This window comes from Ixodes scapularis, unplaced genomic scaffold (genome assembly GCF_016920785.2).
Source record: "Ixodes scapularis isolate PalLabHiFi unplaced genomic scaffold, ASM1692078v2 PGA_scaffold9__187_contigs__length_104089568, whole genome shotgun sequence".
NCBI lineage: Eukaryota > Metazoa > Arthropoda > Arachnida > Ixodida > Ixodidae > Ixodes > Ixodes scapularis.
Window position 1 is genome coordinate 58,923,788 of NW_024609884.1, and position 18,489 is coordinate 58,942,276.

The 18,489-nt window shown below is 40.3% G+C and overlaps 2 protein-coding genes and 1 pseudogene across 2 annotated transcripts in view; 2 read left to right on the plus strand and 1 right to left on the minus strand.

Annotated features, from left to right (window-relative positions):
* Positions 1-10,579, plus strand: part of LOC8051991 (titin) — a 148,906-nt gene extending 138,327 nt beyond the window's left edge. The window contains 2 exon segments of the mRNA XM_040498619.2: positions 1,640-10,126; positions 10,129-10,579. Of these exon segments, the coding sequence (XP_040354553.2) occupies positions 1,640-10,126; positions 10,129-10,196 (8,555 nt within the window). The 3' untranslated portion in view covers positions 10,197-10,579.
* Positions 10,202-13,637, minus strand: LOC121833792 (annotated as a pseudogene).
* Positions 13,638-13,701: 64 nt separating this feature from the next.
* The window catches only part of LOC121833793 (titin-like), a 44,599-nt gene continuing 39,811 nt past the window's right edge, over positions 13,702-18,489 (plus strand). The window contains exons 1-4 of the mRNA XM_042287421.1: positions 13,702-14,145; positions 14,446-14,900; positions 15,280-15,418; positions 15,460-17,770. Of these exons, the coding sequence (XP_042143355.1) occupies positions 13,702-14,145; positions 14,446-14,900; positions 15,280-15,418; positions 15,460-17,770 (3,349 nt within the window). The remainder of the gene's footprint in view (positions 14,146-14,445; positions 14,901-15,279; positions 15,419-15,459; positions 17,771-18,489) is intronic.

An 18,489-nucleotide genomic window follows, 5' to 3' on the forward strand; every position in this document is an offset into this window, starting at 1 on the left:
GCTTTTTAAAATTTTTATTTTGGGAGTCATAATGTATTTAGAGGACTGACGCATGACCTCAATGCGGTCTTGCAGAGTCTTGTAATTTTTATTAAAAAATTGTAGTGTACAAGTGTGACATTAAAAAATGTCACCCTTGTACACAGCTTCCAATCAAAATTAATGTCCATCCCTCCTCTCTCCGCCGACGCTGCTTACGTGTCCTCGCCGCTGGTGCGCTGGTGCTCTTTGACTGCTTAGTTCTGTTTTGAAGTCGTGTAAACGCGTCACATTTCTTGCACCGTAGCGCCCACTACACATTTTCTATCGAACTTTCGCAGCACGGCTAGACCTATGAGGGGCGTTCATAAAGTTCGTATTTTTGTCATAAAGGAATATAAATTCAACAATGAAACTCGGGTACGAGTTTCATTGCTAAATGTCTTCATGCTTTTTCTTCATATTCGCTACATCTTTGCCACCAAATGTCACGCACTTTTGCTAGCAATGGACAACCTGCCGGAGGTTGTCCATTGCTGAACACTCAAAACAATTCGTTTTGAGTGTTCAGGAATCGCTCAACTTCAGCAATCACTCGGTCGTCGTCCTTGTAACGCTTTCAGGCTTGTCTGCCCACACTAGAAGCTTATGCGCCATTTACCACAGTATCACGAACTGGGGCGTTGTCCCCGAGCACCGCCACCATCTGGGAATGAATCTCCTTGGCATTATATTCCTTCAAATAAGAAACCAGATCATTGCACGCTTCGACTTTCTTGACGGGCGGTGACATTTTTGTTGCGACACCCTAGCGGCATTCCGCGGTACTATAGCACGCGATGTTTATACTGTGGCAAAACTAGAGGGACGCGCGCTCGTGTTAATGCCTGTTTTGTTCCCCTTTTTTTAATGTTTGGTTCCGATAATACGAACTTTATAAACGCCCCTCGTCCAGCGTCTATTGTCTAAATGCATTATGCACCCAAAAGTGAAAATTAAAGCTGATTTAACTTTTTTGCTTAAATAAGTATTAACCAATTTTGCCTCGTGTTTAGTGGCCGTCATAATCACTAATTTGACCCCAGGGCTAAAAGAACCATAACGCAAGTTTCCTCTCTAAACATTCTAGACCAGCCAAAACACACACTATAGCTTTCACAACTGTTTAAACACTTGAATCAATAGTGGCCATCAGTTACGAGTCAAGTAAAATAGTTGAACATGATCTGCCATCAAACTTGACAAGAACAAACCAACTCCAAAATGGGGTTGCCGTCTTGGTAAGTTGAGAATTCGTTTCTTCTCGACAAGATTTTCTTCTTGTAAAACACTTCTTCAGTATGTCTCCCTTAAAAATTCGAAAGAAAAACATATAACAATATTACTGAAATACCAATTGCTACCGTACTTGTTTGCGTGATTTTACAGGAAAGAAGTTCTAAGTTATGTTTTTTTTTCTAATTTCATTTTCACTCAAACATATTTCACCTTATCTATACGTTTCTACTTTGTAAAATTACAACACATTTTCTAGACAATACCTCAAAATCAGCAGCACTTTATCGAAAGCTTTTTTGTTTGTTAAACAGAACATTGAGAGCGGGTATAACAGACAAGAGATCTCGTTAAACTAAGAAGAAAAACCGATATATAATTTCAGAAACGGCTGCCGAACTTGAAGATGCCCCAGATATGACGAAACATGCAAAACCAGTGCTGGAACAACAGCAAGGCCTTCTTGTAGAAGACGTTGTGCCAGGAACTTCTACACTAGACGTCATGCCTACGGTCATGCCACAGCAAAGACAAGCGGTGTCCCAAATTCAACCACTTACTCCATTGCATGTTGAAGAAACTAGCGTGAATCTGACAACGAGAACGTTAGACACCCCCACCGCCTCTGAAGCCACGGCAAAAATAGACATGACGGCATCATGGGGAGTTGAAGTAATAGAGGCGACGCCGGTATTGACTGAACAAGAACTCAAAACGGAAGCTCTTCAGGGCCAAGTGATGCCGACCACCTCTATTTCAACAATTGAAGCTCTCGCCATTTCAACTGTAGAAACCGCTCTAAAAGAAGCCCAACTTGCTCAACCCAAATTTCCAGGAACCTTAATTGCTCCATACTCACTTTCAACTGTGGATTCTGTGGAAGTAGTGGAAACGGAGGCCTTAACAAAAGAAACTGAACTGCAACTCGGCAAGATACACACCACGGAATGCATCACCTCATCAACGGCACCAGAGCGGCCTCTTGTTATCTCTGAAGTTGCTTTGCTGACACGGGAGGACGTACTTATTTCCGAGAAAGTACCGCCAGAAGTAACTGTTCAGTCGAAGATTATCATGCACGAATACCTTACGGTTTCTGAAATGCCCGCTCTTTTTAGAGAAAGTCAGCTTCCTCCAGAGGAAGTGCTAAGTGAAACTCAAGCGCCATTTAGTATGCCTGCTGAGGAACACATGAGCATTCTTGACATGCCTGTTTTTATGAAAGAGGACGAGCTTACGATCGAAAAACATCCGCAGAGTACAAGTGCTCCAGTTACTGTGGAAACACAGCAACACATAACCGTGGCTGAGGCTCCCAACTTCGATATGGAAGAAAACTTGATACAGGAGAAAGCACCCCGGGAGCTTACGGCTGTATCTACTTTTCCATCGGATCATTCACTAGTGATATCCGAAATATCTTTATTAAGCAAAGAAGGTGATCTGGAAACCGAGATGTTGCCTAATCAAGTGGTTCTTTCTTTTAAAATGCCGACGGAAGAATCTGTGAATATTTCTGAAAATATTGTACTTGGGAAGGAAGAAGAACTAAAAAGTGATCTCTTACCAAAGGAAATTAGTGCTAAATGTATTGTACCTGCAGACGAAGGTATATCAGTTCTAGATGTTCCAACTTTTACAAAAGAACGTGATCTCGCAATAAAAAAGCCACAAGAAGCTTTAGCAGATATATCCCTACCAACCGAGGAATCTGTTAGTGTCGTGCAGCAAGATATTTGGACAAAGGAAACATCCTACCTTCCAGAAAAACAACCAGAAGGCGTCCTGGCGAAAATCGATGTACCATCACTTGAATCATTATCGATCACCGATACACCACTATTACATAAAGAAGGTCAGCTTGATACAACTAAATTACCAAGTGAAATTACAGCACCTTTCACACTAATATGCAAGCAACACGTTTTAATATCTGAGACAACCTCGGACGAGAAAGAGGGAGAGTACTTTCCACAAAAACCATCTGGCGAAGTTAAAGCTCCATTCACCCTCCCCACAGAAGAACACCTTACAATAGAAGAGGTCTTACCCGAGGCAAAAGAAACTGAATTATTAGAAAGAATGCAACCATCCGCAAAACAAGCCGTGTCAAGTTTAAAAACTGCAGAATCTGTTGAAATAACACAGCAGCTGTCTTGGAATAAAGAAGAAACGCTTTCAAAAGAAGCTACTCCTACAGCAGTAACAGCTCCAACTATCCTACCAACTCAACAGCATGTTATCGTATCCGAACTCTCATCTATGGATAGAGAAGAAGAGTTTCAATCCAGGAAATTACCTGGGGAAGTTACAGCACCATTTTCAGTACCATTTGAAGAGTCTGTGACTGTTGAAGAAATGCAGATCCTTACAAAAGAGACTGAACTTAAGATCAAGGACTTACCTGAGAAAATCACTGCACCATTTACCATACCAACAGAGCAGCATGTTGTGATCTCTGAGCTTTCTAGCCTTGACAGAGAGGAAGCATTTCCTTCAAGCAAACTTCCAAGTGAAATGACGGCACCATTCTCGTTGCCAGTTGAAGAGCCTTTATCTGTTGAAGAAATACAAGTTCTGACCAAAGAATCTGAACTTAAACATAGAGACTTGCCAACAGAAGTCACCGCACCATATACTTTACCAACACAACAGCATGTTATAGTGTCTGAGATTCAATCCGTTCACAAAGAGGATGAGCTCCAGCCCAGCACAGCTCCAGGTGGAGTGATTGCACCTTTCTCAGTGTCACTAGAAGACTCTGTCACTATTCAAGAAGTTCAAACATTGATAAAGGAATCTAAATTGAAGATTACTGACTTGCCTGCAGAAGTAACTGCACCATTTACCATACCAACGCACCAACATGTTGTCGTATCTGACCTGTCTTTCCTTGATAGTGAGGTGGAGCTTCAGCCGTGTAAAGCTCAGGATGAAGAGAAAGCATTATTTACAATACCATTCGAAGAGTCTGTGACTGTTGAGGAAACCCACTTGCTTCTTAAGGAATCAGAACTCAAAGCCAAAACCTTGCCTACCAAAATTACTGCACCATTTACAATACCAACTGAACGCCATGTTATGGTATCTGGCCTTTCTACTCTAGATAAAGAAGAACCATTTCAACATAAAAAAGCTCCTTCTGAAGTGACGGCACCTTTCTCGGTACCACTTGAGGAATCCGTTATTGTCGAAGAAACTCAGACGTTAACTAAGGAATCTGAACTGACAGTCAAGGACTTGCCAGCACAAGTCACTGCACCCTTCACACTGGGAACACAACACTATGTTGTTGTATCTGAACTTTCTTCACTAGACAAAGAGAAAGAGTTTCAGACTGGCGGAGCTCCTGGTGAAGTGACAGCACCATTTACTGTACCGCTTGAGGATTCCATAACTGTACAAGAAACTCATACCTTATCCAAGGAATCTGAACTCAAAATCAAGGACTTACCAATTGAAACTACTGCGCCATTTACTGTCCCAACAGAGCAACATGTCGTTGTGTCCGAGCTGTCGTCCTTGGACAAAGAAGAAGAATTTCAACCTCATAAAAAGCCTGACGAAGTAACTGCACCTTACTCTATTCCATTCGACGAGTCCATAACCATAGAGGAAACTCAGCTTCTAACAAAAGAATCAGAGCTTAAAGAAAAGGACACGCCTGCAGAATTTACTGCATTATTCAGTATACCAACAGAACAACATGTTTTGGTGTCGGCGTTCCCCTCACTTGATAAAGAGAAAGAATATCACCCTAAAAAACTCCCTGACGGAGTGACTGCACCATTTACTGTATCACTTGAAGAGTCAGTTACTGTTGAAGAAGCTCAGATCTTAACCAAAGAAGACGTACTGAAGGTCAAGGAGTTACCAACAGAAAACAATGCGTCATTTACCATACCAACAGAGAAACATGTTATTGTGTCTGAACGTTCGTTCTTGGATAAAGAGAAGGAGTTTCAGCCTGGTAAAGTTCCCGCTCAGGTGACTGCACCCTATTCATTTTCACTTGAAGAACCTTTAACTGTAGAAGAAACCCAAAGTTTAACAAAAGAATCAGAACTTATACCCCAAGATATGCCTACAGAACTGACTGCACCGATGACGCTACCAACAGAGCAGCATATTGTTGTGTCAGAACTAGCCTTTTTAGATAAAGAAGATGACTTCCAACCTGGAAAAATTCCAGATGAAGTCACTGCACCTTTCACAGTGCCACTTAAAGAGTCTTTAACTGTTGAAGAAGTGCACATTCTAACAAAAGAGTCTGAATTGAAAGTCAAAGAGTTGCCTGCAGAAATAACGGCTCCATTTACAATTCCTACAAAGAAACATGTCATGGTGTCTGAGCTTCCATCTTTAGACAAAGAGGAAGCATTTTTACCGGGTAAGCTTCCCGGCCAAATAACGGCACCATACTCAGTTTTACTTAAAGAGTCTGTAGGTGTTGAAGAAACTCACAGTTTGACTAAGGAAGCAGAACTGACGGTTGAAGGATTACCATTAGAAGTAACTGCACCATGTGCTATTCCAACCGAGCAGCATATCGTAATATCTGAACTTTCCTTCTTTGACAAAGAAGAAGTCTTACAACCTAAAAAGATTCCAGGAGGAGTAACTGCACCCTATTCAGTGCCACTTGAAGAGTCTGTATCCATAGAAGAAGTCCACAGCCTAACAAAAGAGTCTGAACTAAAAGCCAACGACTTGCCTACAGAAATAACTGCTCCATTCACAATTCCCACAGAGAAACATATTGTGGTGTCGGAGCTTCCATCTTTAGACAAAGAGAAAGAAATTGTATCAGAAAGACTTCCCGGTCAAATCACGGCGCCATACTCAGTTGTACTCAAAGAATCTTTAGGTGTTGAAGAAACTCACAGTTTGACCAAGGAATCAGAACTAACGGTTGAATGTTTACCAACAGAAGTAACGGCACCGTTTGTTATACCAACCGAGAAACATGTTGTGATATCCGAGCTTTCCTGTCTTGACAAAGAGGAAATATTACAGCCTGAAAAGAGTCCAAATGAAATGAGTGCACCATTCTCAGTGCCACTTGAAGAGTCTGTAACCGTAGAAGAAGTGCATACTTTAACCAAAGAGTCTGAACTGAAAGCCAAAGACGTGCCTACAGAAATAAATGCTCCATTCACAGTTCCCACAGAAAAACACATTATAGTGTCTGAGCTTCCGTCATTAGACAAAGAGGAAGAATTTGTACCAGGAAGACTTCCCGGTGAAATTACGGCACCATGCTCAGTTTTACTTGAAGAGTCTCTACGTGTTGAAGAAACTCACAGTTTGACCAAGGAAGCAGAATTGGCAGTCGAAGGTTCACCATCAGAAGTAACTGCACCCTTTATTATACCAACCGAACAGCATGTCGTGATATCCGAGTTTTCCTCTCTTGACAAAGAGAACATTTTTCTGCCTGAAAAATTTCCAGACGAAGTAACCGCACCCTTCTCAATGCCACTTGACGAATCATTAACTGTTGAAGAAACTCAAATTTTAACAAAGGAAACTGATCTTAAATTGAAAGACTTGCCAGCAGAGATCACTGCACCATTTACTTTCTCTACTGAGCACCACATTCACGTTTCCTCTTTTTCATCTTTAGACAAAGAGGATGAATTTGTTCCTGGTAAGATTCCAGGTGAAGTAACTGCACCCTTCTCAATACCACTCAAAGAGTCAGTAACTGTTGCACAAACTGATGTCTTAATGAAGGAATCAGAATTGGCACTTATAGATATGCCAACAAAGTTAACAGCACCTTTTACGGTTTCAACAGAACAGCACATGGTAGTGTCAGAATTTTCATCGCTAGACAAAGAAGACAACCTCCAGCATGACAAAACCCCAGGTGAAGTGACTGCACCTTTCTCAGTACCATTAGAAGAACCTATAACTGTTGAAGAAATACAAACTTTAACAAAAGAGTCAGAACTGAAAATAACAGACTTACCAACTGAGATCAATGTACAATTTACAGTACCAACAGAGAAACATCTAGTAGTGTCTGAACTTTCGTTCCTCAACAAAGAAGAAGCGATTTTGCCTTATAAAATGCCTGGTGAAGTTACAGCACCTTACTCAGTGTCACTTGAAGAATCTCTTACTGTGGAAGAAGCTAATACTTTTACAAAAGAATCGGACCTACCAACCAAAAGCTTACCGGCGACAGTAAAAGCGCCATTTACCGTACCGACAGAGGAGCACATTGTGATATCAGAGCTTTCGTCATTAGATAAAGAGGAATCTTTTCAACCTAGCACGGTTCCAGATAAAGTGTCTGCACCCTTTTCAGTTCCACTTGAAGAATCTGTAACTGTTGAAGAAGCGCAAGTGCTAACAAGAGAGTCGGAGCTTATGCCAAAGGATTTGCCAGAAGAGGTCACTGCAGAGTTCAGTATGCCGACGCAACAGCACGTTGCGGTCTCTGAATATTCTTCTCTGCAAAAAGAGGAAGACTTTTTGTCGGGAAAACTCCCCGACGAACAATCGGCACCATACTCAATGCGTCTTGAGGAGTCTATAACTGTTGAACAGACACATTTTCTCACAAAGGAATCTGAACTACATGTTAGAGCCATGCCCACAGAACTTACAGCACCATTCACTATATCCACACAGAAGCACGTCGTAGTGTCTGAGCTTTCTTCTCTGGAGAAAGAGGAAGAGTTTCTGACTGGCAAACTTCCTCGTGAAATTACCGCACCTTGTTCATTTCCACTTGAAGAGTCTTTGAACATTGAGGAAACACGCAGTCTTACAAAAGAATCTGATTTACAGCTAAAAGACTTCCCTTCCGAGGTTAGTGCACCATTTACCATGCCAACTGAGCAACATGTAGTGGTATCTCATGTTTCCACTCTAGAGAACGAGGAAGAGTTCCAATCGGATAAACTTCCGATTGAAGTAACCGCTCCATGTTCAGTCTCACTTGAAGAGTCTGTAACAGTCCAGGAAGCACAGTCCTTTTTAAAAGAAATTCAATTTCAGACGAAAGACAGGCCTACAGAGGTTACAGCACAATTTACTATACCAACAGAACAACATGTTTTAATATCACAACTTCGTTGCTTAGATAAAGAGGAAGATCTTCATCCTGATAAAGTTCCTAGTGAGATTACAGCACCTTATTCTGTTTCACTTGAAGAGTCAGTCACCATTGAAGAGATGCGCATTCTTTCAAAAGAGTCTGATTTGGAAGCCAAAGATAAGCCTACAGAGGTTACTGCGCCATTCACTATACCAACAGAGCAGCATATCTTGGTATCCGAACTTCCCTCCCTTCAAAAAGAGGAAGAGCTTCAACCGGATAAACTTCCCTTAAAAGTGACTGCACCCTACTCTCTCTCACTTGAAGAGTCTTTAACAATTGAGGAAACGCACTCCTTGACTAAAGAATCGCAATTTAAACCAGAAGACTTACCAGCCTACATAAGTGCAAGTTTCAGCCTTACTCCACAAGAACCAATTACTGTTCTTGAATTTCATGTGGAACAATCGGCCGATGAGTTTTATAATGAAATTACAACAGAGCGAGTAGAGGAAATTAAAACAAGAGATTTTTCTCCTATTCTAGATGAGAGGACCCATGAAGTATCTGTTCAAGATACACTAACAGAAAGTGCTGTTGATACAAAAGATTATATACAAGAAGTAAAAATCCGCAAGAAACCAAAAAGTAAAAAAGATGACAGTGTAACAATACAAGAAATGACAGAAGAAGATACTCATCCAGAAGATGCATCAACATGCGTTGTGGTTGAAGAAGAAATATTGGATCAATCAGAAATTGGAATTGAAATCAAAAAGAAAACTAAAAAGAAATCTGTGAGGTTTGAAGACAGTTCAGGAATTCAAGAAGTAACAGAGGTATTACACACATTCTCAAGGACAACACCTGAAGCGACACCTTTCCTTATTGAAGATGTTACAGAAGAATATGCGCATGCGCCGGATCAAACGGAAAACGAAAATGAGCAGCCAATTGTAGAAGAGTTTGAGGATGAAAAACCCTCCGAAAAAGTGAAAGAAAAGAAAAAGAGGAAACCTATGAAAACGAAAGAGATTCCCGATACACTGGAGACTACTGAAATTATGCTTAAACCTAAAGCTGATGAGCTGAAGGAACAAGAAGAAGAACTAATTCAAGAAGATAGAACTATAGAAGAGACAACTGATTTCACGATAGAAATGAAAAAGAAACCAAAAGAAAGTCAAGACATTGAAATCACCGTTATGTCCACAGAGCTACCTCAAGTCGATGTTAGCCAGACCGTCAAAAAGTCTATTCAGGTGGAAAGCATCGAAATGCCTGTCAAGATGGACGAGGAACAACCCGAAGAAAGACCAAAAGAGAAAAAGAAAAAGAAAAGGACTCTTTTGAAAGAAGAGAAACCAGACATAACAAAGATAGAGCTGAAGCCTATTGAACAGAAGCTCGAAGAAATAATGGAAAAAGTGGACGTTGTGCAAGAAGTTCTAGAAGTTGAGGAAGTGACTGATTTTGTCATAGAAGTTAAAGGAAAACCAAAACCCAAAGAGGAAGTAGAGATTTCAGTTACATCAAAGGAAGTCCCCGATTTCGAAGTTGAGCAGGTCATTGAACAGCAAATTGAGGTTGAAAGTATTGAAAAACCAGAAGACAAGTTGGAAGAGAAGCCTGAAGAAAAGCCAAAAGAAAAGAAGAAGAAAAAGAAACCACTTAAGAAAGAGGAAGAGAAACCAGACATGGCGGAGATAGAGCTGAAGCCTACAGAACAGAAGCTCGAAGAAATAATAGAAAAAGTGGACGTTGTGGAAGAAATTCTGGAAGAAGTTGAGGAAGTGACCGATTTTGTCATTGAAGTTAAAGGAAAACCAAAACCCAAAGAGGAAGTAGAGATTTCAGTTACATCAAAGGAAGTCCCCGGTTTCGAAGTTGAGCAGGTCATTGAACAGCAAATTGAGGTTGAAAGTATTGAAAAACCAGAAGACAAGTTGGAACAGAAGCCTGAAGAAAAGCCAAAAGAAAAGAAGAAGAAAAAGAAACCACTTAAGAAAGAAGATGACAAACCAGATATGGCTGAGATAGAGCTGAAGCCTACAGAACAGAAGCTTGAAGAAATAATAGAAAAAGTGGACGTTGTGGAAGAAGTTCTGGAAGAAGTTCAGGAAATCACTGATTTTGTCATAGAAGTTAAAGGAAGACCAAAGCCCAAAGAGGAAGTTGAGATTTCAGTTACATCAAAGGAAGTCCCCGATTTCGAAGTTGAGCAGGTCATTGAGCAGCAAATTGAGGTTGAAAGTATTGAAAAACCAGAAGACAAGTTAGAAGAGAAGCCCGAAGAAAAGCCAAAAGAAAAGAAGAAGAAAAAGAAACCACTTAAGAAGGAAGAGGAGAAACCCGACATGGCTGAGATAGAGCTGAAGCCTACAGAACAGAAGCTCGAAGAAATAATAGAAAAAGTGGACGTTGTGGAAGAAATTCTGGAAGAAGTTGAGGAAGTGACCGATTTTGTCATTGAAGTTAAAGGAAAACCAAAACCCAAAGAGGAAGTAGAGATTTCAGTTACATCAAAGGAAGTCCCCGGTTTCGAAGTTGAGCAGGTCATTGAACAGCAAATTGAGGTTGAAAGTATTGAAAAACCAGAAGACAAGTTAGAACAGAAGCCTGAAGAAAAGCCAAAAGAGAAAAAGAAGAAAAAGAAACCACTTAAGAAAGAAGATGACAAACCAGATATGGCTGAGATAGAGCTGAAGCCTACAGAACAGAAGCTTGAAGAAATAATAGAAAAAGTGGAAGCTGTGGAAGACGTTCTCGAAGAAGTTCAGGAAATGACTGATTTTGTCATAGAAGTTAAAGGAAAACCAAAGCCCAAAGAGGAAGTTGAGATTTCAGTTACATCAAAGGAAGTCCCCGATTTCGAAGTTGAGCAGGTCATTGAGCAGCAAATTGAGGTTGAAAGTATTGAAAAACCAGAAGTCGAGTTAGAAGAGAAGCCCGAAGAAAAGCCAAAAGAAAAGAAGAAGAAAAAGAAACCACTTAAGAAGGAAGAGGAGAAACCCGACATGGCTGAGATAGAGCTGAAGCCTACAGAACAGAAGCTCGAAGAAATAATAGAAAAAGTGGACGTTGTGGAAGAAGTTCTCGAAGAAGTTGAGGAAGTGACTGATTTTGTCATAGAAGTTAAAGGAAAACCAAAGCCCAAAGAGGAAGTTGAGGTTTCAGTTACATCAAAGGAAGTCCCCGGTTTCGAAGTTGAGCAGGTCATTGAACAGCAAATTGAGGTTGAAAGTATTGAAAAACCAGAAGACAAGTTGGAAGAGAAGCCTGAAGATAAGCCTGAAGAAAAGCCAAAAGAAAAGAAGAAGAAAAAGAAACCACTTAAGAAAGAAGAGGAGAAACCAGATATGGCTGAGATAGAGCTGAAGCCTACAGAACAGAAGCTCGAAGAAATAATAGAAAAAGTGGAAGCTGTGGAAGAAGTTCTCGAAGAAGTTGAAGAAGTGACTGATTTTGTCATAGAAGTTAAAGAAAAACCAAAGCCCAAAGATGAAGTAGATATTTCAGTTACATCAAAGGAAGTCCCCGATTTCGAAGTTGAGCAGGTCATTGAACAGCAAATTGAGGTTGAAAGTATTGAAAAACCAGAAGACAAGTTGGAAGAGAAGCCTGAAGAAAAGCCAAAAGAAAAAAAGAAGAAAAAGAAACCACTTAAGAAAGAAGAGGAGAAACCAGATATGGCTGAGATAGAGCTGAAGCCTAGAGAACAGAAGCTCGAAGAAATAATAGAAAAAGTGGACGTTGTGGAAGAAGTTCTCGAACAAATTGAGGAAGTGACTGATTTTGTCATAGAAGTTAAGGAAAAACCAAAACCTAAAGAGGAAGTAGAGATTTCAGTTACATCAAAGGAAGTCCCCGATTTCGAAGTTGAGCAGGTCATTGAACAGGAAATTGAGGTTGAAAGTATTGAAAAACCAGAAGACAAGTTGGTAGAAAAGCCCGAAGAAAAGCCAAGAGAGAAAAAGAAGAAAAAGAAACCTCTTAAGAAAGAAGAAGACAAGCCAGACGTGGCTGAGATAGAGCTGATGCCCACAGAACAGAGGCTCGAAGAAATAACAGAGAAAGTGGACGTTGTGGAAGAAGCTCTCGAACAAGTTGCGGAAGTGACAGATTTTGTCATAGAAGTAAAAGAAAAACCGAAACCCAAAGACGAAATAGAGATTTCAGTTGCATCAAAGGAAGTCCCTGAAGTTGAAGTTGAGCAGGTCATTGAACAGAAAATTGAGCTTGAAAGTATTGAAAAACCAGAAGACAAGTTAGTAGAGAAGCCCGAAGAAAAGCCAAAAGAAAAGAAGAAGAAAAAGAAACCACTTAAGAAGGAAGAGGAGAAACCAGACATGGCTGAGATAGAGCTGAAGCCTACAGAGCAGAAGCGCGAAGAATTAATAGAAAAAGTGGACGTGGAAGAAGTTCTCGAAGAAGTTGAGGAAGTGACTGATTTTGTCATAGAAGTTAAAGGAAAACCAAAGCCCAAAGAGGCAGTTGAGGTTTCAGTTACATCAAAGGAAGTCCCCGATTTCGAGGTTGAGCAGGTCATTGAACAGCCAATTGAGGTTGAAAGTATTGAAAAACCAGAAGACAAGTCTGAAGAAAAGCCAGACGAAACACCAGAAGAAAAACCTAAAGAGAAAAAGAAGAAAAAGAAGACCCTTAAAAAAGAACAGGAGAAACCGGACGTGGCTGAGATAATGTTGAAACCGACTGAAAAGCAGGAAGAAATAACAGAAAAAGTGGACGTCATCAAAGAAGTTCTCGAACAAGTTGAGGAAGGGACTGATTTTCTCATTGAAGTAAAAGAAAAGACAAAACCGAAAGACGAAGTTGAAATATCATTGACATCAAAGGAAGTCTCCGAAGTCGAAGTTGATCAGGTCATAGAACAACCAATCGAGATGAAAAGTATTGAAAAACCAGAAGAAAAGCCCGAAGACAAACCAAAAGAGAAAAAGAAGAAAAAGAAACCCCTTAAGAAAGATGAGACACCAGAAGTAACTGAAATAGACCTAAAGCCAGCAGACGAAAAATTGCAGGAAATGCCAGAGAAGGTTGAAACAGTTGAAGAGGTCATTGAACACGTCGAAGAGGTCAGAGACATTGTCATAGAAGAGAAAGAAAAACCCAAGCCGAAGGAGAAAATTGAACCAACCGTGATATCAAAAGAACAAGATCTAGAGGTCGAGCAGATCATTGAGAAGCCGGTTGAAGTTGAAAGCGTAAAGAAAGAAGAAAAACAAGAAAAGCCAGAAGAAAGGCTAGAAGAAAAACCCGAAGAAAAACATGAAGAAAAGCCGAAGGAGAAAAAGACGAAAAAGAAGTCCATTAAGAAAGAAAAGCCTGAAGTGACAGAAATTGTCTTGAGGCCAGCCGAAGAAAAACCAGTGGAAATGCCAGAGAAGGCTGAAACTGTCGAAGAGGTCACTGAACAGGTTGAAGAGGTCACAGACGTTGTCATAGAAGTGACAGAAAAGCCTAAACCACAAGAAACTGAAGTAACCGTTTTTTCAGAAGACCAACCAGACATTGAAGTGAAACAGATAATTGAGAAGCCGATTGAAGTTGAAAGCAGTGGGAAAGAAGAGGAAAGACCAGAAGAAAAGCCAGAAGATAAACCCGAAGAAAAGCCGAAAGAGAAAAAGAAGAAAAAGAAGTCCATTACGAAAGAAGAGGAAAAACCTGAAGTAGCAGAAATAGTCTTGAGGCCATCAGAAGAAAAACCAGTGGAGATGCCAGAGGAGTTTGAAACTGTTGAAGAGGTCACTGAACAAATTGAAGAAATCAGAGAAATCACAGAAGTGAAAGCAAAACCTAAACCAAAAGAAGAAACTGAAGTAATTGTTACTTCAGAAGACCAGCCAGATCTGGAAGTAAAGCAGATTATTGAGAAGCCAATTGAAGTTGAAATCACTGAGACAGAAAAGGAAACACCAAAAGAAAAGCCAGAAGAAAAGCCAGAAGATAAACCTGAAGAAAAGCCCGAAGAAAAGCCGAAAGACAAAAAGAAGAAAAAGAAGTCCATTAAGAAAGAAGAAGAAAAACCTGAAGTAGCAGAAATAGTCCTGAGGCCAAGAGAAGAAAAAACAGTGGAAATGCCAGAGAAGACCGAAACTGTTGAAGAGGTCATTGAACAGTTTGAAGAGGTCTCAGATGTTGTCATAGAAGTGAAGGAAAAACCCAAACCAAAAGATGAAATTGAAGTGACCGTTATTTCAGAAGACCAACCAGATCTTGAAGTGAGGCAGATAATTGAGAAGCCGATTGAAGTGGAAAGCGTTCAGAAAGAAGAGGAAAGACCAGAAGAAAAGCCAGAAGATAAACCTGATGAAAAGCCCGAAGAGAAGTCGAAGGAGAGAAAGAAAAAGAAGTCAATTAAGAAAGAGGAAAAACCTGAAGTAGTAGAAATAGTTCTGATGCCAACAGAAGAAAAACCTGTGGAAATGCCAAAGAAGACCGAAACTGTTGAAGAGGTCACTGAACAGGCTGAAGAGGGCACAGACGTTGTCATAGAAGTGAAGGAAAAACCCAAACCAATAGATAAAATTGATGTAACCATTATTTCAAAAGACCAACCAGATCTTGAAGTGAGGCAGATAATTGAGAAGCCGATTGAATTTGAAAGCATTGAGAAAGAAGATAAAAGACCAGAAGAAAAGCCAGAAGAAAAGCCAGAAGATAAACGTGAAGAAAGGCCCGAAGAAAAGCCTAAGGAGAAAAAGAAGAAAAAGAAGTCCATTAAGAAAGAAGAGGAGAAACCTGAAGTGGCAGAAATAGTTCTCAGGCCGGAAGAAGAAAAACCAGTGGAAACGCCAGAGGAGGGTGAATATGTTGAAGAGGTTGCTGAACAAGTTGAAGAGGTCAGAGACGTTGTCATGGAAGTGACGGAAAAACCTAAACCAAAAGAAGAAACTGAAGTAACCGTTATATCAGAAGACCAACCAGATATGGAAGTGAAGCAGATAATTGAGAAGCCGATTGAAGTTGAAAGAATTGAGAAAAAAGAGGAAAGACCAGAAGAAAAACCAGAAGAAAAGCCAGAAGATAAACCTGAAGGAAAGCCCGAAGAGAAGCCGAAGGAGAAAAAGAAGAAAAAGAAGTCTATTAAGATAGAAGAGGAAAAACCTGAAGTAGAAGAAATTGTCCTGAAGCCAGCAGAAGAAAAACCAGTAGAAATGCCAGAGAAGGTTGAAACGGTTGAAGAGGTCACTGAACAAATTGAAGAGGTCAGAGACGTCAAAGAAGTGAAGGAAAAACCTACACCAAAAGAAATTGAAGTAACTGTTACTTCAGAAGACCAGCCAGATCTGGAAGTGAAGCAGATTGAGAAGCCGATTGAAGTTGAAAGCATGGAGAAAGAAGAAAGACCTGGAGAAAAGCCAGATAAAGTAACTGAAGAAAAACCAGAAGAAAAGCCAGAAGAAAAGCCGAAGGAGAAAAAGAAGAAAAAGAAGTCCATTAAGAAAGCAGAGGAAAAACCTGAAGTGGCAGAAATAGTTCTGAGGCCGGAAGAAGAAAAACCAGTGGAAATGCCAGAGAAGGGTGAATCTGTTGAAGAGGTTGCTGAACAAGTTGAAGAGGTCAGAGACATTGTCATGGAAGTGAAGGACACACCTAAGCCAAAAGAAGACATTGAAGCAACTGCTATTTTAGAAGACAAACCAGATCTAGAACTCAAGCAGATAATTAAGAAGCCGATTGAAGTTGAAAGCATAGAAAAAAAAGAGGAAAGACCTGAAGTAAGGCCAGAAGAAAAAACTGAAGAAAAGCCAGAAGAAAAGCCTAAGGAGAAAAAGAAGAAAAAGAAGTCTGTTAGGAAAGAAGAGGAAAAACCTGAAGTGTCAGAAGTAGACCTGAGTCTAACAGAAGAAAAACCAATGGGAATCTCAGAGAAGGTTAAACCTGTTGAAGTGGTCACTGAAGAAGCTGGGGACGTGCCAGGCTTTCTCAAAGAGTTGAAAGACAAACCCAAGCCGGAAGAAGAGCTAGAAGTAACCGTGAGTTCAGAAGAAAGGCCAAGTGTAGAGATAAAGCAAACTATTGAGAAACCGATTGAGGTTGAAAGCACTGGGAAGCCAGACGAAAAGCTGGAAGAGATATCTCAAGAAGAACGTGATAAGAAGCCGAAAGAAATAAAGAAGAAAAAGAAGTCAATCAAGAAAGAGGAAAAACGCGATGTATTTGAGTTGGAACTCAGACCCATGGAGCAAACACAAGAGGGAATGCCAGACAAGGCCGAAACTGTAAAGCAGGCTCCTGAGCTTGTTCAAGAGGTCCACGAAGTGGGGGAGGAACCCAAACCAAAAGGGGCGACTGAAGTAACGGTTACTTCTGCAGAAACACCGGACGTAGAAGTTCAGGAGATCACTGAGAAACCAACTGAAGTGGAAATCACTGAGAAAGCAGAAGATAAAATAGATGAAAGAAAGCCAGACGTGAAACGAAAGCCTAAGCCAAAGCTTTCCATTAAGGTTTTGGAAGAACAACCTGAAGAAATTGTATCACCGACGAGTGTAGACGTTGAATTAATCCAACTTAAGAAATCGGAGGAACTCGTGGAAGAGCCTGTCGAGCTAGTCTATGAAACTCACCGGGAAGAAACGATAGATATCGAGGTGACTCTAGAAAGTCTGCCACAACACGTGCCCGAAGAAACCCCTGCTAAGCCAAAAAGGAAAGAAGCTGAAGTTAGAAAACCAGAAGAGGGAGGGGAAAAACCGGAGTTCCCAGAAGAAGCTGAAAAACCAATTCTTGAAGAAACAAAACGGCCAAAAAGCAAAGAGCAGCACATCGTCGAAAAGTCAGAACCAAAAGTAGTGCGTGCGAAACCCGATCAGCCTAAATATAAAAAGAAACCAAAAAGAAAACCAGACACGATACTAGAAGAAGACGAGTTCTATTCGGCAGGTGAAAGTTTTGACGAAGGGGAGTTGGAACTTTTTGATGACTCCAATAATATATTAGAAATGGCGACGCTGGAAACGTCGGAATTGTACGAAACAGTAACGACTTCTGACGTTGTTCCACGCCTTGATGAAACGGTCCCAGCATTTTTAGAAACCCTTCCTTTCGAAAGTTCCACAACCAGCAAACCACAGGTGATGGGCCGTCCAAGAGAAGAGGAAATTTTCACAGAAAGTGTAGCGACTTTCTCAGACACTTTCGAAAGCACAGAGTTGACTCAAGTCCCAGAGGAGGTTCCATTATTACAAGAGACAGCACTAGCGTCTTTTATACAAACAGAACCTGCTTCCGATGAGCAATTAGAAGTAACAGTTAGACCTGGTGAAGAGGCAATCACTTTAGAAATGAAATTATTTACTGAGTCCAGAGAGCAGGAGCAAGAAGTTCAAGTGGTCTTTGAGGATGATGAACGAGGAGAAACTGTCGATTTGCCTCAAGTAGACGTCCAGGAAGGGGGACATCCAGAGGTCACGAGAAGAAGGAAAAAGAAAGCACCAGGTAAGTTCCTCAGAGTTTGCAATCTATTTTTTAATAGTGTGCTGCTTAGCAATATTGAAATCAATTTAAATATGATTTGCATTAAAGTAACAACATTACAGTAGTTATTTCATGTAAAACAAAACATGGAAATCTGCGTGTTACAAACGCGCATTAAAGAAAAATCATTAAACAAGACATATAGTTTTCTGTTGATATTATTTCCTATTTCTATTATACTTAATGTGTGAATCTCAATACTGTTTTATTTATTCAGTCCTGATATTACATTATTAAGGATCATAATTGAACTTAATTAAAAATATATTGTTTATGGTTTATCAATAACACAAATAACATAATTGGTTCAATATTGCTTTCAGAATACTCACATTTTAAATGTTCTCGATTTTAACAATTAAGCTTGTATAATGCGCATACTCACCTTGTGGAAGCTTTGTTTAATAAAAGTGCATTTCAGTGGTTTGCTATAACACAAATAGCCACCTCTGCAATAGACAAGGCCACCATGAAACACTTGCGTAAGATTCAAACTGACATTTTTCCTCTTGGTGTGGCACAGCCATAATGGTAAGTTAACGCTATGAATTGTGACTGAAATTTTGTGCAAGCTTACAATCTAAAAACAAATGCATTATAAACATGCTACTGACTTGAGCATGCCCATATTAGAACGCATGGCATGTAAACCGCATGACTATAGCGAAGAAATATGTCCG